The sequence below is a fragment of the Dendrobates tinctorius genome, unplaced genomic scaffold (assembly GCF_039654945.1).
Source record: "Dendrobates tinctorius isolate UK_male_01 unplaced genomic scaffold, ASM3965494v1 ptg000007l, whole genome shotgun sequence".
NCBI classification, from domain to species: Eukaryota; Metazoa; Chordata; class Amphibia; order Anura; family Dendrobatidae; genus Dendrobates; species Dendrobates tinctorius.
In genome coordinates this window covers 18,482,501-18,506,577 of record NW_027361675.1, presented here as the reverse complement: position 1 = coordinate 18,506,577, position 24,077 = coordinate 18,482,501, and the positions used below count along the sequence as shown (strand labels likewise).

General features: G+C 42.8%; 1 protein-coding gene across 3 annotated transcripts in view; it reads left to right on the top strand.

Annotated features, from left to right (window-relative positions):
- Positions 1-24,077, top strand: part of TBC1D32 (TBC1 domain family member 32) — a 121,243-nt gene that overhangs the window by 21,444 nt on the left and 75,722 nt on the right. For all 3 annotated transcript variants that reach the window (XM_073572210.1, XM_073572199.1, XM_073572221.1), the window contains exons 2-11: positions 7,817-8,005; positions 8,100-8,261; positions 9,633-9,810; positions 13,525-13,596; positions 14,846-14,971; positions 15,599-15,677; positions 17,113-17,210; positions 17,288-17,349; positions 17,765-17,900; positions 21,238-21,297. In XM_073572210.1, the coding sequence (XP_073428311.1) occupies positions 7,851-8,005; positions 8,100-8,261; positions 9,633-9,810; positions 13,525-13,596; positions 14,846-14,971; positions 15,599-15,677; positions 17,113-17,210; positions 17,288-17,349; positions 17,765-17,900; positions 21,238-21,297 (1,128 nt within the window). In that variant the 5' untranslated portion in view covers positions 7,817-7,850. The remainder of the gene's footprint in view (positions 1-7,816; positions 8,006-8,099; positions 8,262-9,632; positions 9,811-13,524; positions 13,597-14,845; positions 14,972-15,598; positions 15,678-17,112; positions 17,211-17,287; positions 17,350-17,764; positions 17,901-21,237; positions 21,298-24,077) is intronic.

Below are 24,077 nucleotides of genomic sequence, written 5' to 3'. Positions count from 1 at the left end.
CTGACATTCTCTTCCCTCTCCTCTCCTAGTGCGCAACCCCCACTCCACAAACTCACTCACCCTCGCAGAAATCTCAAACACCTCAATTTACACCCACTCTCTGAGTCCCTTCTCCCGCTTAACAGACATAACTTCCTTACATGACGCAGATGCTGCTGCCACTTTTTATAACACCACAATAACATCACTTGATTCGTCTGCACCCCTCACGCACAGCAAAACTCGTATAATCAACATGCAACCCTGGCTGACAAGCCTGACCAAAGATCGGAGACGGGCTTCCAGGGTTGCTGAGCGGAGAAGGAAGAGAACTCGTTCTGCCGAGCACTTTATCTCAAACAAGCAGTCCCTCGACAGCTTCAAGTCCACCCTTACTGCCATAAAACAAACTTCTCTTCTCTCATATCTTCCCTGCCTCCCAACCCTAAACAACTTTTCAGCACTTTCAATTCTCTACTCCTTCCCCCAGCACCTCCTCCCTATCCTGTCATTTCTGCTGAAGACTTTGCCTCTTTAAGCAGAAGATTGATAAGATCAGAGGAAGCTTTAGCCCGCAGCCCCCAATGCCCCTCTTCTTAACTGCTCAGCCCTTTTCTTCCAAAACCAGCTTCTCCAACATAACAAAAGATCAGCTCTCCACCCTTCTATCAAGATCACATCTTACCACTTGCATGCTTGACCCGCTCCTGTCCCACCTCATCCCTAACCTCGCCACAGTCTTCATCCCATCCCTAACTCATCTCTTCAACCTCGATCACACCCATCCTCAAAAAGCCCTCCCTCAACCCATCCTGTGTGTCTTGCTATCACCCGATATCACTTCTCCCCTATGCCTCAAAACTACTGGAACAGCATGTCCATCTTGAACTGTCCTCCCACCTCTCCTCCTGCTCCCTCTTTGACTGCTTACAATCTGGCTTCCGACTGCATCACTCAATTGAAACTACCCTAACTAAAGTCTCCCAATGACCTACAAACTGCCAAAAGCAAGCGACACTTCTCTGTCCTCCTTCTCCTAGACCTGTCTTCTGCCTTTGACACTGTGGACCCTTCCCTCTTGTTACATAATTCTCTCATCTTTTGGCATCAGAGATTTGGCCCTATCCTGGATCTTGTATCTAACAGACCGAACATTCATTGTCTCCATCTCCCAGACCACTTCCTCACCTCGCCCCCCTGGCTGTCTTTGTTCCCCAAGGCTCAGTTCTTGGACCCTACTCTTCTCTATCTACACCTTCGACCTGGGACAGCTCATAGAGTCCCACAGTTTGCAGTATCATCTCTACGCTGATGACACGCAGATCTACCTATCTGGACCTGACATCACCCCCTTGCTGAACAAAATCCCATAATGTCTGTCCGCTATTTCATCTTTCTTTTCTGCTCGCTTTCTAAAATTAAACTTGGACAATACAAAATTCATCATTTTTCCCCCATCCCACTCTACCCCTCCACCGGACCTTACCATCAATGTCTGCTCACTTTCCCCAGTTCCGCATGCTCGGTGCCTTGGGGTGATCCTCGACTCTGCCCTCTCTTTCAAGCCACATATCCAAGCCCTTGCCTCCTCCTGCTGACTCCAACTCAAAAATATTTCCCGGATCCGTACATTCCCTGACCAAGAAACTGCAAAAACGCTCGTGCACGCCCTCATCATCTCCCGCCTCGACTATTGCAACCTCCTACTCTCTAGCCTCCCCTCTAGCACTCTTGCACCACTCCAATCTATCCTAAACTCTGCTGCCCGACTAATCCACCTGTCTTCCCGTTATTCCCAAGCCTCTCCTCTCTGCCAAGCCCTTCACTGGCTTCCTATTGTCCAGAGGCTCCATTTCAAAACCCTAACTATGACATACAAAGCCATCCACAACCTGTCTCCTCCATACATCTGTGACATGGTGTTACGGCGGCGGAACACGCTTAAAAAAATATAAATAAACGTGTTCGCCGCCCAGGGTCCACCGTGCGGCAGGTGATATAACCGCTGCTAGAGAGGCAGAACACTATGGCGGTAATGTCCACAGGGTTAACTGCACTCTAAGTGCACAGAAGCGAGCTCTGTTATGCTCACAGAGCTGCAGACAAAAGAATAAAGAAATACGCCAAGTCTGTTCGGGGACACAGACTAAACGAAACTGTCACGGTATTAATAGTCACAGAAGTAGCCTTAAGCAGCAGGACTACTCCCTCTAGACCTACCGTGAAAACAGACAGGAGGCGTCGCAACTGCAGACGCGGAAAAACTGCAACCACAGCGCGGTGTGAACGGAGCCACAGAGAAGGCACCGCAATCTTGCTGGTGCGATGCAGGACGCTAGCTGCTGAGAACGTATAGCTGGAGCGCGCTGACGCTAGCGCTGCTACTGGCGGCTGCCTAATCACTCACACAGTCGTAATATCAGAGGGAAGGGGTTTCATAATAAGTCAGCCACCAGTCCAAGCATCCATCACCATACATACAGCAGCAGTATGAAAATACTAGCGCATGGCATAGCGGCCATGTGCACTTTTTATAGCGTACGGGACCTGCCAGAAATCTCCAGAGCCCTGAGCTAAGCCAATGGAATCAGGAGCAGGACCTGAGCACCTGACTCCTGAACTCCAATGGGAGCTCACTCCGGGAGCATGCTCAGAAGCTGGCTGAAAGGACTTAGCCTCTGGAGACAAATGTGAGGATCTGGATCTCTGCATAAGTATGGCAGGACACAGATTCCTAACACATGGTCTCCCGTACTTACCTACACACAACCTTCGATCCTTTCAAGATCTCCTTCTCTACTCCCCTCTTATCTCTTCTTCCCGCAACCGCATACAAGACTTCTCCCATGCTTCCTCCTTACTCTAGAACTCTCTACCCCAACACATCAGACTATCGCCTACCACGAAAACTTTCAAATGCAACCTGAAGACACCTCTTCTGACAAGCCTACAACCTGCAGTGATCTTCAGTCTATTGAACCGCCGCATGACTTGCTCTACCCTCTCCTAATGTATCCTCATCCATCCCCTGTAGACTGTGAGCCCTCGCTGGCAGGGTCCTCTTTCTCTCTGTACTTGTGTGTGCATTGTATTGCTCATGTTTATTGTACTTGTCTATGCATGCCCCTTTTTCACATGTGAAGCGCCATGAAATAAATGGCGCTATAAAAATGAATAATAATAATGTCATGTGTTTGGAAGTTTTTTGGCAACATCTGAGTTAATTAGAGACACACCTGTGGATGTATTTTTTATGCACACCTGAAACACACTGCTTCTTTATGTATCATCATGGGAAAGTCCAAAGAAATCAGCCACAATATCAGGAAGAGAATTGTCGACTTGCACAAGTCTGGCTCATCCTTGGGTACAATTTCAAGATACCTGAAGGTGCCTTGTTCATCTGTACAAACAATTATACGCAAGTTCAATAAGTTCAATCAAGATGGGAACGTCCAGCCATCATACCGCTCGGGAAAGAGACGGGTTCTGTGTCCCAGAGATGATTGTGCTTTGGTCCAATATGTGCATATCAAACCAAGGACAAAAGTAAAAGACCTTGTGAAGATGATGGGGGAAGCTGGTAAGATTGTGTCAATATCCACAGTGAAACATGGGCTGAAAGGCCACTCTGCCAGGAAAAAAGCCATTACTCCAAAAGAAACATAAAAAAGCCAGATTAAAGTTTGCACACAGGAACAAAGACCTTAATTTCTGGAGACACATCCTGTCATCTGATGAAACTAAAATTGAACTTTTTGATCATAATGACCATTGTAATGTTTGGAGGAAAAAGGGAGAAGCTTGGAAGCCTAAGAACACCATCCCACCTGTGAAACACAGGGGTGGCAGCATCATGTTATAGGGTTGTTTTGCTGCTGAAGGGACTGTGCACTTGGCAAAATACCGTATATTGTCATGTATAAGCCAAGTTTTTCAGCACATTTTTTGTGCTGAAAACGGCCCCCTAGGCATGTACACGAGTCAATTGTCCCAGAGGGTTGACATGGGAGGGGGAGCGGTGGAGCAGCTGGTCACAGAGGTAGGGGCTGTAACTGTGCCCACTGCTAAAGAGAAATGAATGTTCTTTTCTCTTATAGCGTACATACTACTTGCCTTCCTGCGCGCCCTCGCTGCATCTCGTTGGTTCCAGCACCAGCAGCATTTCTGGTCGAGTGATCACGTGGCCCCGCTCATTAAGGTAATGAATATGCACGCCTCTCCACTCCCATAGGCGTGGAGTGAAAATTCATTACCTTTAATGAGCCAGGCCACATGATCGCTCGGCAGGAAGAGCTGCTGGCTCCTGAACGAGTTGCATCGAGGGTGCGCAGGCTAGGTAGGTAGGATGTTTGTTTGTTTTTTTAATAGGAAATATTCATACAAGGATAGGGAATAAGGAGCCATGAATACAAGGACAGGGACGGGGGAGCAATGCATACAAGGACAGGGATGCGGTAGCCATGTATACCAGGACACGGATGAGGGGACAGTGCATACCCGACTTATACTCAAGTCAATAAGTTTACATCTCAAGACCTCAGCCAGAAAGTTAAAGCTTTACACGGAAATGGGTCTTCCAAATGGACAATGACCCAAAGCATACTGCCAAAATGGTAACAAAGTGGCTTAAGGATAACAAAGTCAATGTTTTAGAGAGGCCATCACAAAGCCCTGATCTCAAACCAATTGAGAATTTATGGGCAAAGCTGAAAAGGCAGGTGTGAGCAAGGCGACCTACAAACCTGTATCAGTTACACCAGTTTTGTCAGGTGGAAAGGGCCAAAATTCCAACCATTATGAGAAGCTTGTGGAAGGATATCCGAAACGTTTGACCCAAGTCAGTCAGTTTAAGTGCAATGGTACTAATGAAATGTATGTAAAGTTTTGACTTTGCAGTAAGTAATAAAAAATGCCTTAAAATATTCTCTCTCATTATTCTTGCATTTGGCAAATATTAATAATTATGGTAATCCTAATTGACCTAAAACGGGAAAGTTTTATTCTGATTTCATGTCAGATATTGAGAAAAACACGCATATGTTTCTTTTTATATAGTGTACTAGCTGAAGAGCCCGGCGCTGCCCGGGCATAGTAACTAACTACGGTTAGTTATAACAAATTATAATGATTCTATATATATATATATATATATATATATATATATATATATATATATAGAAAGCTGTGTAGAGCCCCGCCCACTCCGCATAGCCACATTCACTATAATAACCCACATCATCCCGTCAGAGCCACCGGACTACTACCCCTAATAACCCATATCATCCCGTCAGCCAGAGCTACCGGACTACTACCCCTAATATCCCACATCGTCCCGTCAGCCAGAGCCACCGGACTACTACCCCTAATATCCCACATCATCCTGTCAGCCAGGGCCACCAGACTACTACCACTAATATCCCACATCATTCCGTCACAGACGCCGGATTACTCCCCCTAATATCCCACATCATCCCGTCAGCCAGAGCCACCGGACTACTACCACTAATATCCCACATCATCCCATCAGCCAGAGCCACCGGACTACTACCACTAATATCTCACATCATCCCGTCAGCCAGAGCCACCGGACTACTCCCCCTAATATCCCACATCATCCCGTCAGCCAGAGCTACCGGACTACTACCACTAATATCCCACATCATCCAGAGCCACCGGACTACTACCCCTAATATCCCACATCATCCTGTCAGCCTGTGTCAGAACCAGAGCGCTGAGTGGAATGGTCCTAACTTCCATACCGGGGATTCCTTTAATAGAGGCCTGGGGTCAGAACCAGAGCGCTGAGTGGATTTATCCTGACTTCCATACCAATGACCCTTTAATAGAAGCCTGGGGTGAGAATCAGAGTGCTGAGGGATTTACCCTAGCTTCAATACTGGAGGTTCCTTTAAGAGAGGCCTGGGGTCAGTACCAAAGCGCAGAGTGGATTTGCCCTCACTTCCATACCGGGGATCCCTTTAAGAGAGCCTGGGGTCAGAACCAAAACGCTGGATAGGTTTACCCTGACTTCCATACCGGAGATCCCTTTAAGAAAGGCCTGGGGTCAGTACCAAAGCGCAGAGTGGATTTGCCCCAACTTCGATACCAATGATCCCTTTAAGAGACCCTGGGGTCAGAACCACAGAGCTGAGTGGAACGGTCCTAACTTCCATACCAGGGATCCCTTTAAGAGAGGCTTGGGGTCAAAACCAATGCCCTGGATGGATTTGCTCTGACTTCCATACCAATGATCCCTTTAAGAGGGAAGATGTGCCTACGGGATGGAGGATGTGTAATGGGGATATGGGCAGGGAGGGGGGGATTCATTTCTGTCATGTGCTCTCTGCTCCTTTCAGGGGGGCAGACAATGACAAGGAAATTAAGTTCCCGGGGATGCTAGATTTCTCCCACCATGTCAGTGTCTGCTGAGGTGTTGTCAAGTGGGAAAACTTGCTCATAGCAACCAATCACAGCTCAGCTACTTTTAACCAGCTCTGGTGAAATGAGAGATGCTTAGTGATTGATTGCAAGGAAAACTGTTGCTCATACCAACGAATCACAGCTTAGCTTCTTTTGAACAGCTCTGGTAAAATGAAAGATGCTTCGTGATTGGTTGGTGATACACACACACACATACATAAATACATACATTCAGTTTTATATATTGTAAGGTAGCGCTGTCATTCGGGTAGGGGATACTCGCTTGGCAGCCAATAAATCACATCCGGCACAGGTTTTCCATAAAACAATCACAGTCCATGCGGTTTATTTAGGCTTCATAAACCATGACCAGCAACATAAAGTTCATATCAACAGCATAGCGTCCATGACAGAGCTTCCCTCTGTTATCCCTGTGGTCACACAGGTTATGCAGGGTTCCATACGCAGGCTCTTCAGCCTCACAGCTATCTCACCCCATCAGGGTTTACCTTATGGCTGCTTCAGCTTACTGCAAACGTCCATTCCCTCCAGGGAACTATCAGGCACGTGCAGCCATTAAACACAGCGTTCACTTGCTGTCAGGAAGACAGCCCCATCTCTCTCAGACGGGACCTTCCACAACAGACCAACCGGGTCCCTGCATTCACTTCATGTGACCTACCCTGGCCACCTTATATGGTCCGTAGCCACGCCCACCGGGTCACATGGCTATGACCTCATCACAGGTCCTTCAACCACTCATACACACTTTACAAAAGCGTTCTTAAACACACCCCCTGGGTGGGTTTGTAGGTAATTGGTCCTGTCCGTCTCACCAGCTACCTGGAGATTTCCCAAACACATTGCAACAGCACCTCAGCAGTATCACTGCTGATCAACACACACACAAGTCTCCATCCCAAGGCCACCCACCTTGAGATACATAACGGTCATTCAGTATTTTGCCACTCATCCTCTCTCCTGGGACATCCACACAGTGCCCCCTAACGGACACAGTGGTCACTACACCACAATATAGGGATGTAAACCTATGGTTTCAACTGTATATGCATACTGTATTTATCTGGCATGTACTGCAGATCACAGGGTATATATACATATATTATACACAGTATATTGTTCTTGTCTAGAAGAATAGAGCACAATAGAAGCTCTGTATTTTTTTTTCTTTGTGTAGGTGGAATAATTACCTTAACTATTAATAAAAATAAGACTAAGGGCAAGTCTGGCCCCATGACAAGAATAAAATCTTGTCGTCCCCTTCAATACTGAATTCTGAGCTCTTAGTAGTGGTATTACTGGTATTCCATGGATCTACACTGGCTATATCACTTCCAGCTGAAGTTCCAAAAAGTTGTGGCGTAACTTATCGCTTTCACCATTTACTCTACAGATTCGCTTGTCTTTGGCACTGACAAACGTGTATAATGGCGAGCTTTTCAGCCGAGGATGAGGTCTCCCTCCAGTCCATGGTTAAACAATTGCTACAGAGTGTGAAGGAAAAGCTGGCTGTGGCACCATCTGCAGAATGTGCGGAGGAGATCCTGCTGCATCTGGAGGAGACTGATGAACATTTCCACAAGTAAGTGTTCTAGCTTTGAGTAAAGTCTAGGTAATCCTATGCTCCATATTTATTACATCTAATCACTGTATTTATTTTCTGACCATTTTCACAGCTATGAGCTAGTGAAGTACTTGAGACATTACATCAAGAGCTCCTTGGGATCAGTGATTGATGACGAAACGGAGAGATGCACTTTTGCTCAGACACAAGGAGAGGGATCTGGTTATGACACACTCGTACAACGCGTTACCAAACAGACTCGAGAGTCCAAGGAGTGAGTTTTGTATTTTTATCTGTGTGTGTGTAAATACATATATATATCATATATGTACAGTATGTATTGAGATGTTTTTAAAAATTTGTTTTCATTTTTTTAATCATTTGCATATTATTAACATGTCTATGGATCCTGTGATTTCCATAATTCCACCACTTTTCCTTCCTGGTGTTGTGATTTCAATGTTGAGAGTAATGAGGAAAACTAATAAATTGCTGTTAAATTTAGTGATTAGCTCTGGCCCTATAAGAAAGAGAAGTTGAAGTCCAGGCTTTTTGCTGTCTCACCATGAAACAGATGTATGAAACTGTAACTAAATAAGTCAAAAGCAAAAGCTCATTTAGATAACACAGTTCTTAGAAACACTGTGTTTGAGTAAAAATAGCATAAAAGCCATCCCACCATCGGCAAGGTGACCCTAAACGGGATGGTCCTACACTGTCTAATATTAAATTCCTTACCCTGTGTGAGAGTTGACCTCAGTGTGTGAATAAGGCCAGACAAAGGTGGGATGGCTTTTATGCTATTTTTGATCAAAAACAGTGTATGGTGCACAGTTGGCCTATATGCTCAAATGAGTGGGCAGTCACGTGAACCCGTTTATGTGATTTGTGACTTGTCTCCTCCTGTTCTCTCAATAGAAGAGAATTGGAGCATACTTGTTATGATTCGAAAGTCACATAGAATGACTTTTGACTTTTCATTTTAGCCTGGAAAACCTCTTTAGTCATGTGCTATTCCATATGGCAAAATCGGTTGTGACAGTCAGCATTGGCACCACCATACATCTTCATGACAGTGTTCTAACTGTACTTGTCTGGTTCCCAACAATGAATGAAATGGTGTATGCACAACCGCTGCTACATTCATACTCCTCCTCTGTGCAGGAAGGATTGTTGGGGGGGACTCACGGACCATGCTAAGTCATAGATAAAGGCCTAGCAACGTTCAGACGCCTAGCTCTTATCCATTGGCCAGCCCCTTTAAAGAGGTTGTCCTCCTGTATATTGTGACTCTTAATATACTCTATTAACAGTGCTCCACCAATAAGAATTCCAATACCTCTCATTATTTGTCAAGGTAGAGTGAAAAGGTTATCATTTTGGAAGATTGCTGACACCATTCAAGCCTTTCATAGGGTGCCCAGAAATTTCTACTGCAGAGGTGACGTGAACATACCTCAAAGAGGTTACGTGGCATCTCATTGAGGTTTCATGAGCAGTGGTACTAGTACCTGCTAATTGCAAGAAGACCTGCTTAATTAAATCTTCTCAAAATTTGGCCCCAAATGCAAAAATAATTCTGAATAGCTTGCTAATATGAACTGAATAGCTCAAATGCTTTAATAAAATGCTGATTTTACTTAAGGTACACGGAGATGATGCTGTCACTAAAGAATGTGATGATGGCCGTGGTGGAGACTCTTCTCAATAAGTTTGAAGAGGATCAGGCCAAGAACCGAGAAATGCAGAGGAAAGCTTTCCATGAGCAGAATAGCAGTCGATTCATGGATAACTGCTCTGACAGTGATTCTTCTTTCAATCAGGTACATTTTAATTTACTCTTTCAAATATTCACTTATATATCCACTAATTCTTCATATAGTCATTGCAGCAGCCATGATCCTCTGATAAATCACCTCATGTGATCAATGAAGACAGTATATGCTGTCAATTAAAAAAATGATCCTATGTAGTTAAACTATAGCAAAAAAAAGAAATGCAAGTGTAAAATATTCAGAATGATTAAAGGGCACTCACCTGTAGAACAGACATTTTTAAACTGAATAAGTCAGCAGTTTTTGTATGTAATCTGAGAGCAGCACAAGTAGTTACACTACCGTTCCAAATTTTGGGGTCACCCAGACAATTTTGTGTTTTCCATGAAAACTCATACTTTTATTAATCAAATGAGTTGCCAAATAAATTTAAAATCTAGTCCAGAACTAACAAGATTTTTATTTGAAATAATAATTTTCTCCTTCAAACTTTGCTTTTGTCAAAGAATGCTCCCTTTGCAGCAATTACAGCATTGCAGACCTTTGGCATTCTAGCAGTTAATTTGCTGAGGTAATCTGAAGAAATTTCACCCCATGCTTCCACAAGTTGGTTTGGCTAGATGGGCACTTTTTTGCTCCCACAACAGCTAAGTGGGTTTGAGATCTGATGACTGCACAGGCCACTCCATTACAGATAGAATACCAGCTGCCTGCTTCTTCTCTAAATAGTTCTTGCATAATTTGGAGGTGTGCTTTGGGTCATTGTCCTGTTGTAGGATGAAATTTGCTCCAATCAAGCACTGTGCACAGGGTATGGCATGACATTGCAAAATGGAGTGATAGCCTTCCTTATTCAAAATCCCCTTTACCTTGTACAAATCTCCCACTTTACCAGCACCAAAGTAACCCCAGACCATCACATTACCTCCACATGCTTGACAGATGGCATCAGGCACTCTTCCAGCATCTTTTCAATTGTGCTGCGTCTCACAAATGTTCTTCTGTGTGATCCAAACACCTCAAACTTGGATTCGTCTGTCCATAACAATTTTTTCCAATTTTCCTCTGTCCAATGTATGATTTCTTTTGCCAGTTGTTAATCTTTTCCTTTTATTTGCCAGTCTCAGATATGGCTTTTTCTTTGCCACTCTGCCCTGAAGGCCAGCATCCCGGAGTCGCCTCTTCGACACTGGCGTTTTGCCTGTACTAATTAATGAAGCTGCCAGTTGAGGACCTGTGAGGCATCGATTTCTCAAACTACATACTCTAATGTACTTGTCTTGTTGCTCAGTTGTGCAGCGGGGCCTCCCACTTCTCTTTCTACTCTGGTTAGAGCCTGTTTGTGCTCTCCTCTGAAGGGTGTAGTACACACCGTTGTAGGAAATCTTCAGTTTTTTGGCAACATCTTGCATGGAATAGCCTTCATTTCTAAGGCTGGTTTCACATTTGCGTTTTTTTGCGCTGGAAAAAAACGCATACGTGCGCATGCGTTTTTTCCCCTATATTTAACATGGGTGCGCATACCTGCGCGCTGGCATGCGCACGTATGCGATTTTCATGCGCTGCGTTTTTTTGGGGTGTGCGTTTGTATTTTCCAGACGCAGCATGTTGCATTTTTTGGCCCTGCAAAAAAGCGCATGCGCACGTATGCGCACGTTTTGCGCTAAAAATGGCCATTATAGCCTATGGATGCGCATACGTGCGCATTGGCATGCTTATGTATGCGTTTTTTTGCACATGCGTTTTTTTTTTTAACATTAGTTTAGACAATGGAATTTAGGGGTTTGGGTTAGAGTTAGGGTTAGTTAAGGGGTTTAGGGTTAGGGTCAGGGTCAGGGTTAGGGTTAGGATCAGGGTATGGTTTGGTTAAGGGTTAGGGTTAGGGTCAGGGTCAGGGTTAGGGTTAGGATCAGGGTATGGTTTGGTTAAGGGTTAGGGTTAGGGTCAGGGTTAGGGTTAGGGTCAGGGTCAGGGTTAGGGTTAGGGTATGGTTTGGTTAAGGGTTAGGGTTAGGGTCAGGGTTAGGGTTAGGGTCAGGGTTAGGGTATGGTTTGGTTAAGGGTTAGGGTTAGGGTATGGTTTGGTTAAGGGTTAGGGTTTGGGTTAGGGTCAGGGTTAGGGTTAGGGTATGGTTTGGTTAAGGGTTAGGGTTAGGGTTAGTAAAGTCATGGTTTGGGTTAGTGTGAGGGGCCACCTAATGTTTGGAAAAAACGCAAACGCGGTAAAAACGCACTAAAAACGCTTACAAACGCATAAAAACGCTGCGTTTTTTTCATGCATGCTCATAAAAATGCTTGAAAAAAACGCAGCAGTTGTATGCTTTTGTATGCGTTTTTTCAATGCGTTTTTTTGCGGGAAAAACGCGCTGCAAAAAAAAGCAAGTGTGAAACTAGCCTAAGAACAATAATAGACTGTCGAGTTTCACATGAAAGTTCTTTTTTTCTGGCCATTTTGAGAGTTTAATGGAACCAACAAAAGTAATTCTCCAGATACTCAACTAGCTCAAAGGAAGGTCAGATTTATAGCTTCTCTAATCAGCTAAACTGTTTTCAGCTGTGCTAACATACTTGCACAAGGGTTTTCAAGGGTATTCTTACCCTCCATTAGCCTTCTCACACAGTTAACAAACACAAAGTCCCATGAGAACACTGGAGTGATGGTTGTTGGAAATGGGCCTCTATACACCTATGAAGATATTGCATTACAAACCAGATGTTTGCAGCTAGAATAGTCATTTACCACATTAACAATGTATAGAGTGTATTTCTGAATCATTTAATGTTAGCTTCATTGGAAAAAACTGTGCTTTTCTTTCAAAAATAGGGAAATTTCTAAGTGACCCTAAAACTTTTACACGGTAGTGTATCTGTCACTTACTGGACTGTTTAAAGATTGAAAAGAATACCTGTTTGAATATATTTAATTTTAAAGAAGCCCTCCTGCCATCAAAGTTTTTACCCTCTTAATATATTGCAATCATCATATTATATTGCACTTTGTACTTACAATTGCCCATTTTTTCCTTCTGCCCAGATAATTCTCTTTTCCATTAGGTCTATGACGACATGTGATTAAAAACTGTCTAGCTGAATCCTTCTAAGCTCTATGGAGAAAAAGGGGGTTAATTTTCCCTGCGTGAGTCCTAAGTCACTGCACAAGTCCCTGGCGAGGAAGAGGGATTAGCTGGGTCAAGAGTTGTAGAAGGGAATGATTTATGCAGGGACACAAGACTTCCTGTTTCTACATAGAGCAGAGAAAAGAGAAGAATGTACTGGGTAAAAAGGTAAAATGAGCAATTGTAAGTACACAGTGCTATATAATACGATGACTAAAATAAATTAAGTGGATAAAAACTTTGATGGGTGGAGGGCTTCTTTAATCTCATACACACACTAAGGCCAATTTTGTAGAAAGCTAGGTGATAACTATGTCCTTGAGTTAGTTGGGTAAAACTGAAGTACTCAGAAGAGACATACTGAATATGGGTAGAACATAGGAACTACATGCAAGTGGTGCCCTTGTTGGGTTTTGCTCCCAGAACCCCAGTGCAGCAAATGAACAGCACTAACTACTGAGCCCATTGGGAAATTTCACATAATGCAGTGCTCATACACCTACAATGCACAGCCATGGTCCTGTGTCCCCAGAAAGACTAAAAGACGAGATAGAAAGGTTATAATGAGCTTCCAATGCCATCAGCAAGAAGAATATTAAGACCCTTACCCATATTACAATTTCTGTACATTTTTTCTTATTTTTCAGAGTTATACATTCATGAATCAGGAGCAGTTACAGATAATTGCTGAGCAGCTGGACCCAAGTCAGCCCGAGGAGGTACAGGATATACGTCATGGTTATTATGGTGATTATTGATGAGCGAGCCACTTCGAGAGAGCATCGGGGTGCTTGGTTACGCATCGAGTGATTGAGCGCCATGCTCGAGTTCCTGCCCCGCATGCTTCGCGGCTGTTAGACAGCCAATAAACATGCGATGGTTGCCCATGTATGGCAGGCAATCCCTGCATGTTTGGCCATTGTTCAAAATGCGATTTGACATGGATAACCATGTCTTCCTTACACCTAATATCTACCAGCATAGCATGACTTACAGTGTATGTAGAGAAGCCTACTTTACTCTAAAGTGTTCTTCTATACTTTCTCCTAACATTGTGCCATCCTTAAATTTGTCCTTGACATGCTTTTCTTTATGGAATGCTTTTATTATATGTGTGCCCAGCCTTTAGTGGGAGGGAGGCTAAATGGTGGCAGGGTGTGTGTGAGAAAATGACACCCTCTCTTGACTTACACTGTTTTATAGAAGCCATTTACTGACATTGACAGTGTCCTGCTACTTCTAGAAGGACCAAGATGATTATTTTGAGTTGCAAAACTCCGAGAGTTTCATTTTCCACCCTGAAGCGCAATTTTAATATCCATTTACTGAACTGAAATCTGTGATATGCAGTGGAGAGTTGTATCTGCTTCCTTACATGATGGTCTTCATTCACTGAACACTTGGGTGGAAAGCAGAAATTCACAGTATTCTTTGTTGGGTGTTCTTAACCAGATGGCAAATTTTGTTTAGGCCAATAGTATGGTGGACATATGCCTACATTACTGCCTTAGGCTATGTGCACACGCTGCGGATTGGTCTGCGGATTTGTATCTGCGGAACTGCAGGTAAAATGACCTGCGAATTGACCAGCGGTTTTCCCTGCGGTTTATCACCTCTACAATGGAGGAGATGGTAAACCGCAGCAGAATCCGCAGAAAAGAAGTGACATGTCAGTTCTTTCTGCGGATTCAAAACCGCAGCTTTTCCGCAGGTAAAAATCCGCAGCATGTGCCCAGCAGATTGTCAATCCCATAGACTTACATGCTACTGTACACTGTCTGCAGAACTGCTGCAGATCCGCAGTGGAGCCGCAGCAAAAACCGCAGCGTGTGCACATAGCCTTAAACTGACTAGCAACAAATGGCTAGGGACCATGGCTCTTTGTCACCCTAGTGATTATTCTGAGCATTCTCCCCTATAATATCCAAAGTGATAATTCAGTTGTTCAAATCCCCTTTCTCTCTAAAGGTACGGAAAGAGGCCATGCAGACGTTGTGTTCTGCTCCCCCATCAGACGTCCTCAATTGTGAGTGTTGGAATGTTCTTCATAAAAATCTCACCGTGGCTCTGGCTGATCCGGACTCCACGTTCACAGTAAGGATGTATAAAAGCATATAAAGGGAATATGCACCTATCATGATGGTATATCAGACTATTGCATCCCTGCTGCTATACATATTACACTAAAGTCGGCCAAACTCGCCAATATAAGCGGGATCAGCAGACAGTCTGGATGCCCCCATACACATTAGACTATGTATTGACATTTGACCTATTGCATTTCCAACTGCCTATCCTGGGATATAAGCCAGATGATTCTGGCAGCAGCTAGGTACTCGACCAACCGCTTGTGCCTGTGCATGGGGGATTCGAGGTGATAGATCAAGCTGTTCCTTAACTTTTAATTGACCTATCACTATATTGTGTTCAAAGCAGTGTCACACTTTGTCCTATGGACATTTAAAGTACCTGCTCTGTAATGTATTTCAGGTAATGAATCTGAATATTTTTGGATCAAACATTGTGAAAAGTTGCAGTAAAAAAAAAAACTTTTCAAGAAGAGAGCTATGTTTCTGCATTACAGAATACTATATGTATTCAGCCATGTTTACACACTTTTTGCATTGTTTTTAGCTTAAAAGTAGCCATTGCTATATGCAGCTGACAGATGAGCAAATTTCTATGAATGTACACCTAAAATATTCAATTGATTGGTTTCAGGAAAGAATTTTGCACTTTTATGCTAAAACATTCTCTTCATCTCCTTTGAATATGGCACGAGAAGTCTACACAAGCTTGGGTATGTTTTATCTCTCTATGTACAGGTTATATAATATATACATATATTGATTTTAATACATAGGGTAGAATGCTCCATAACACTGTATGTTCATCATTGCCCACCAATAATAAACATGTTCTCAATGTAAAAGTGTGTGCCAATTGCCTAAACTGTGTGCTCCCAGCCTCTGCAAGCAAAGGCAATTTTGCCTTTACAGCATGGCACTAAGCCGGGTCAGATCCAATGTTCTGGCAAGCTTCAGAGCATTGCCTACTACATCTGTTCTAAAGAGCTTGTATGCGCTGTGTTTCTTGCCTATGAGAAAAGCCACCACTGATAGACTACAGGGCTGGCTGGTAATCTAGGCACCAAGCAGGAAACAAAGAAATTAAAAATCCAAAGTGACACCAGCGCTGATTGAGAGCAGGGCTCACGTGACGTAACAACCTCACATGAGTCCTGGGAACGGAGTTGGAGTGTTGGAGTACCAACATCGCTGGAACGGCATCGGCACGGAAGGTGTGTAAGGGAATTTTTATTTTCATGGGTGCAAACATTCAGATCGAGAGTTGTAGTAGTGGACAACCCCTTTAAAGGGGTGGTCTGAAATTAAAAATTATTTTAATCCTAAATGCCTATGTATTTAATGTCCTATTGTAATCTCTTTTCATATATACTTTAATTAGAAAATCCCTATCGTTCCCTCATTACCCTAACTGCTTTATTTTATTTTTTTTACTACTTCATCTTTGTTGAGACTTTGTTTGAGAATACCAATGCATGGAATAGTTACATGCGTTATCAGGAGGCAGAGGTCACTGTTGCAGCCTGTGCCCCTTCCCTGAAAAGAAGCATTGTCAGTGATATCGGTTTCAGGGGCTGGGCTAGTCCCTGCTCTACTAAGCATTCATCGGTTGTCAATTCTGACATATGCTCAGTATATTCTTGTCACTCTACAATACGCAGAATGACAGTAGTGCACTTTCTCACCAGCTTTGATGAGAAGTGACAGGCCGACAAGAGAGCGCACTGTCAGTGGTTATTGTAAGACGATTATCTGTCATGCAGGAAAAGCCTTCATCAGGCTCTGCTCCCTGATGATGACTCGTTTGACTATCGCAGCATGCACTGGGATTCTCAAATAAAGCATTAACAAAGAAGAAGTCATTTATGTTTAAAATAAGTTTTTTAGTTTTTGACCACTCCTTTAAATTTTACACACTTTGATGATAATGAGATGACTTCTGATTCTACCCTAGTCTACACAGTAAAACTAAAAATTAAGCTACAACAAATGAAAAGGTCATGTGTACTCCAGTGGCTAGTGTGAAAACTGTAAGATTTCAATTCTTTTTTTTATATAGTTACATAAAGAAAAAGTCACTATCAAAATCGTAACTCAATTATATTTGATAAATCATACATTTATCATGCATTTTCTTGTTTCTTTCAGCCAAACACTTAGAATCATCCTTTGTTTTAACTCATAAACCGATATTATTAACTGGTATCGATATTACCAATCCTGAAGTTGTGCGAACACTTAAAAAGGTAAGGTTATGTGCTTGTTTCCCGGTTTTAGTTATCTGTGCCTTTTTAGGTGAATTCACAATTATTTGTTTGTTTAGATTCGCCTTTTGAATGATTACCAGAAGGAAGCTCCATCGTTTTGGATCAGACATCCTGAAAAGTATGTGCTGTTCTCCTTATGTTGCGATAAATAAAAAAAAACAAAAAACATTTTCTCAAGAAGAGAACTGCACAGGGCACTCTTGTTTGTACACTTTTTGCTTTTTTTTTGTAGCCTAAAAGTGGCCATCACCATATGCAGCCGTCAGATGAGCAAATTAATATGAATGTGCACTAAAAATATTCTCTAAAAATTCATCTAATAATGCTAAAAAAAAAATTGCTTGGACTGCACTGTCTGTACAGTGTTTTCCCATGCCAAACATGTAAATCTCAGTTGTCCATTTACCGTTGCATTCGGTTCAGATGGTCCCTAATAGAAGTTACTGCTTGGCGACGCTCCCACATAGCCCGCTCTGTGATCTTATATGCCTTTCCATGTCTAAACGCTAAGTGCCATTTTTCCTTGTGATTAGGTACATGGAAGAAATTGTAGAGAGCACGTTGTCTCTGTTGTCAGTCACTCAGGAATCAAGCTCACAATTGCTCCTAGATCCAGTTTTCTACTTGTCAATGATCGATACAAAGGCTGTGTGGTTCAAGAAGTGGATGGTAACTTATAATGACGTGCCGCCATTGTATTCTGTCTCTAACCAGCACATACATTGTATATTGCGAACAAGCCATCTTCATAACCAGTGGCCAAAGCCGATGTGGAAGGAGTCATTGTACCTGAGATAAGCTTCAGCGATCACTATCTTTGCTCCATTCAGTCACTTCTGGCCAGGTGATATAATGGCAGTAACACACCACCCAAGGGCATCAGGGGAGAAACAGGGCCCAGGAGGGTACCTGCCTCGATTTGTGCACAATCTACTGTAACTAGTGGGACCCAGAAATGTAGCCTGCCTGATGCTGGCAGTAAAAATGGCTACTTTCTGCATCACTGAAAGGATTTAGCACTGGTCAGGTAGTCTCGGTAGTCCCAACTCTCATGCCCTGGTAAGCTTCAGTTCTTCCTGGCACCATATAAACGTTCAGGGAAAGCAAGTAGCTTGTCCCCAGCATCACCCACTTGCATGTGGCTAACTATATAATGCCCTCAGGGATGGAAAGAACTGTAAAGAAATATTTCATAAAACTGTATTCATTAGAATAACTAACAGAAATCCTTGTATTATTATTATTAGTATTTTTATATATATTTTATATATTTTGTTAAATATAATCTTAATATAAAATATTATTTTAATTTAGTAATAAATAAAAGTGACAAAGCAATACAAATAGTACAATGTTTTATGCCCTATACTGTAAAGCTATCTTGATAAAGGACACCGCAGGAGAGAAGAGCGCGAATAGGGTCTTATCCGATGGGGATTTCAAGATATAAAATGAAATTGCACTCACCAGATATTTCTTTACATTAGAGCATATAAACTCATCAGCGTTGACAGCTGGTCTAGATCCGCAGGTCAGACCAGTGGCCAAATCAAAGTGTTGAAATCTGAGAATTTGTAGATATCACCTGCGCTGCTGAACAATAAAAGATCCCTGCGTGCTGAGGATAAGGAATGGTGGTTTATTCTCAACGTGTTTCGAAGTCCTAGGACTTCTTCCTCAGGAGATGCTACAAGTAGCTACTTGTTAACATATCCTGAGGAAGATGTCCTAGGACTTCGAAACGCGTTGAGAATAAACCACCATTCCTTATGTTTAGCACGCCTGGAACTTATATTGTTCAGCAACGTGGGTGATAGCCACAAATTCTCCAATTTCAACACATACACTACGTGCAGAATTAGTAGGCAAGTTGTATTTGAGAGGAATCTTTTTATTATTACAACTATGTTCTCAATCAACCCAAAAGACTCATAAATATCAAAGCTTAATATTTTGGAAGTTGGAGTGTTTTTTTTTTTTTTAGATTTGGCTATCTTAGGAGGATATCTGTTTTTTCAGGTAACTATTACTGTGCAGAATTATTAGGCAACTTAATAAAAACCAGATATATACCCATCTCCCTTGTTTATTTTCACCAGGTAAACCAATATAACAACACAAAATTTAGAAATAAACATTTCTGACATTCAAAAAAAAATAAATCAGTGACTAATATAGTCACCTTTCTTTACGATGACAATCAAAAGCCTTCCATCCATAGATTCTGTCAGTTGCTTGATCTGTTTACGATCAACATTGCGTGCCGCAGCCACCAAAGCCTCCCAGACACTGTTCCGAGACGTGTACTGTTTTCCTTCCTTGTAGATCTCACATTTTATGAGGGACCACTGGTTCTCTATAGGGTTCAGGTCAGGTGAACAAGGGGGCCATGTCATTGTTTTTTCTTCTTTTAGACCCTTACTGGCCAGCCACGCTGTGGAGTATTTGGATGCATGTGATGGAACATTGTCCTGCATGAAAATCATGTTTTTCTTGAATGATACCAACTTCTTCCTGTACCACTGCTTGGAGAAGGTGTCTTCCAGAAACTGGCAGTAGGTCTGTGAGTTGAGCTTCACTCCATCCTCAACCCGAAAAGGTCCCACAAGTTCATCTTTGCTGATACCAGCCCATACCAGTAACCCACCTCCACCTTGCTGGCGTCTGAGTCGGAGTGGAGCTCTCTGCCCTTTACTGATCTAGCCTCGGGCCCATCCATCTGGACCATCAAGAGTCACTCTCATTTCATCAGTCCATGAAACCTTAGAAAAATCAGTCTTAAGATATTTCTTGGCCCAGTCTTGACGTTTTATCTTATGTTTCTTGTTCAAAGGTGGTCAATTTTCAGCCTTCCTTACCTTGGCCATGTCCCTGAGTGTGGCACACCTTGTGCTTTTTGATACTCCAGTAACGTTGCAGCTCTGAAATATGGCAAAACTGGTGGCAAATGACATCTTGGCAGCTTCACGCTTGATTTTCCTCAATTCATGGGCAGTTATTTTGCGCCTTTTTTTATCAACACGCTTCTTGCGACCCTGTTGGATATTTGCCATAAAAACGCTTGATTGTTCGGTGATCACACTTCAAAAGTTTGGCAATTGCAAGACTGCTGCATCCCTCTGCAAGACATCTCACAATTTTTGACTTTTCAGAGTCCGTCAAATGTTTCTTCTGACCCATTTTGCCAAAGGAAAGAAAGTTGCCTAATAATTAAGCACATCTTATATTGGGTGTTGATGTCATTAGACCACACCCCTCCTCATTAGGCCTCTTTTACACTTCAGTTTTTTGCATCAGTCAAAATCCGCCAAAAGGACGGATGGCGGATCCGTTTTAGTACTGATGAAAACGGATGCCACCCGTCCGTTTTTTTGACGGATCCGACAAATGAAGAATTTTAAAGGAATCGCAGCCTGGAAAAGGGGAGAGGGAGAGAATTTTTTTTGTCCGGCACCCATAAAGAATTTCGGGTTAAATCAGTGTCTGGAGGAGCCGCCAGAGAAAAAAACGTTGCAAGCTCCGTTTTGAAATCTTTGAGGATTTTGACGGACAGCAACTTTTGGCGGATACGCCAAAAAAACGGATGCAACGGACAGCAATCCATCACAATCCGCCAATAATGGAAGTCAATGGGGAAAAAAACAGATCCTCAAAAGAAAATTGCGGATCCGTTTTTTTCAAAACCTGGCGGATTGTGACTGATTGTAAAAAACTGAAGTGTGAAAGAGGCCTTACAGAGATGCATATCACCTGATTTACATAATTGGCAGTTGGCTTTCAAGCCTATACAGCTTGCAGTAGGACAACATGTGTAAAAAGGATGATGTGATCAAAATACTCATTTGCCTAATAATTCTGCTCCCAGTGTAAAGCTATAGTAAACACAAGCTGATGTGTTTTAACAAGTTGATGAAAACGAATGACTAGCAGACTTCTGCTTACTTCTGTCTATACTTTTGTCATACTGTTTTATCTTCTGCCGTGATCTTTGCCGTTTCCCCTCCAGCACACCTATTACAGCAGGACTGTGGTGTTACGTCTTCTTGAGAAAAGATACAAATCTTTGGTGAGTATTCATGTAGCTGCTTCTTTAAAACCCGGTTGTTTCCTCCCTCCTGCTGACCATGTTCTGCAGTCCATGGTCACATATCAGACTACAGACTGCTGTCATGGGCAATAGAGCAACTGTGGTTATTGTGATTGTTATACAGAGAAAGCGCTAAGGCTGGTTTCACATTAGCGCTTTTGTGCGCAGCGCATCGGGCGCACCAGTGCGCATGCGCACTGCGCACCTATATTTAACATGATGTGCGCATGGTCTTGCGCATATTTGCGCTTTCGTGCGCATGCGTTTTTTTGTCTTTCGCGCCAGGCGCGTCAGACGCAACATGTTGCATTTTTGGTTCCGCCCTGTCTCGTTAAAACAACGCATGCGCACGGAATGCGCACGGAATGCGCAAAAACACCACATTGGAGCCTATGGGAGCGCAATACTTGCGCATGGTCTTGCGCACGCTTGCGTTTTTATGCGCATGCGTTTTTTAAATAAACATGACTGAAATTTGGTCTAGACAGTAAAAAAAAAAATTAAACCAAGGTGATAAAATGGTGTGGGCACTGGGATTCCACAATACTTTAAGGATTGCTCACGAGTGGACACACAGCACAAGCTGCACCAATGTAAGTATGAAAAACCTAATGTCTGGCTGAAATTTCAATACATTTCTATGTACTTATGTCTCTTTTTTTTTTTATTGCAGCATGTCTTCATCTGGTGAGGAATATGTCCCCGGGACAGGGCAAGAGGCAGAAGAAGTGAGTACTATGCTTCCGTATGGATTTGAAAAAATAAACACATGTGATTAATTTTTTTGGTTTAATTTTCAGACCTCATCCTCCATCACGCCACCACCACCGGAGGAACGGCAGGAGCAGCAAGGCCAAGTGCGGGCGGGAAGACGTGATGTAAGTACAGACGGACTGTTTTTTTTTTTTACTTAATTTCTATGCTGGTTTATTTCCTTTTTTTTTGGAACTGTATTGTATTGTATTTTTTTTATGTTTTTGGTAAATTTTTATTAGTATTTTTTGGTAATTTTCCTAGTTTTTTTGGCTGCTTTTTTGGTTACAGATTTTTTTTAAACTTAATTTCTAGGCTGGTTTATTTTCTTTTTTTTTTGGAACTGTATTGTATTGTATTTTTTTTATGTTTTTGGTAAATTTTTATTAGTATTTTTTGGTAATTTTCCTAGTTTTTTTGGCTGCTTTTTTGGTTACAGATTTTTTTTAAACTTAATTTCTAGGCTGGTTTATTTTCTTTTTTTTTTTGGAACTGTATTGTATTGTATTTTTTTTATGTTTTTGGTAAATTTTTATTAGTATTTTTTGGTAATTTTCCTAGGTTTTTTTGCTGCTTTTTTGGTTACATATTTTTTTTAAACTTAATTTCTAGGCTGGTTTATTTTCTTTTTTTTTGGTAATCATTTTTTAAAGATTTTTTTTTAATTTTCATGGTTGTTTTTTTCCGTGTTTGTTGCTTTTTTGCATTTATTTTCATTTAAAACAAAAACATTTTTCATGGCTTGTGTATCAATATCTTAAAGCTCAAAGTGTGTATGTGTGTGTGTGTGTGTGTGTATGTTTGTTTGTATGTTTGGGTATATGGGCACGGGACTATGGGAAGGCGGATATGTATGATGGTATATGGGCACGGGACTATTGGATGGAGGATATGTATGATGGTATATGGGCACGGGACTATGGGATGGAGGATAATTATAATTTTCTATAACTAACCACAGTTCTACTATGCCCGGGCAGCACCGGGCTCTTCAGCTATTTTTCTAGATTTTTCATTTTAAAATCTTTCAAAGATTAATGTTTGTCTTTCTTTTCTAGGCTCCACAGCGGGAGGAGGACCTCGCCCTGGACAACGTCGAGCTCATCCGTCTAGTCCAGGAGCGAGTCCCGTTGTGGGACACCCGTCACCAACTGCACTCGGACAACGTGGTGATCCGGCGGCTCTGGAACGAGGTGGCCGCATCGCTGATGGATGGCTGGGACAACGCCTCTCCCCGGGTCCGCAAGGATTTTCGTAAGTATTTAAATGCAGTGTGATGCAGCAGTGATCTTGGCCGGGATCACCCAACTGTGTGTGATGCTATTAACTCCATGGAGTTTCTATCATCACACACAGTTGGATGATCACAGCCTCCAGTGCATAGTCTTACTTTTTTTCTTTTTTTTTATTTCCACCACAGTGAACAAAGTCAGAACCCGTTGGCGCTCGATGAAGGACCGCTTCAACAGGGATATCCGTCAGGAGAATAAGGTTCGCAGTGGTGCTGCGGCAAGGACCGGCACGAAGTACCGATACCATCGTGCCTTGGCATTTTTAAGACCGGTCCTTGCCTCCCGAACGTAAGTATTTTCTAGTTGTATTGTGTTTTATTCTGTGCTTTTCTATTCCACAGGAGTTGGCGATTGTTAATTTATGGTAGTAATTTCTTTCTTTTCTTTTCACAGCACCTGGAGCAGCACCCTGCAACCTGGGCCCGAAGCGGTCCTTCATCAAGCTGCCCCGGACCCCTCCCAGCCATCCATCAGCGAGGAAGCACCTTGCAGGTCTGCACCACAGTCATCTGGAGACCAGGAAGCTGGTCGCTCAGGTGTTCCCCTGTCCCAGGTCTCTGCCACTGGTTTTGCGGGCACTTCCCGCCAGCAGCGGCAGAGGACCTTGGACAGGCCTCTCATGCCCGAGTTCGTTGAATTGAGCTCGGTCTTTCAGAGTAGCCTCAAGGCACTCTCCGATAGACTTGAGAGTGGTTTCCTCCTTTTGGACCAACG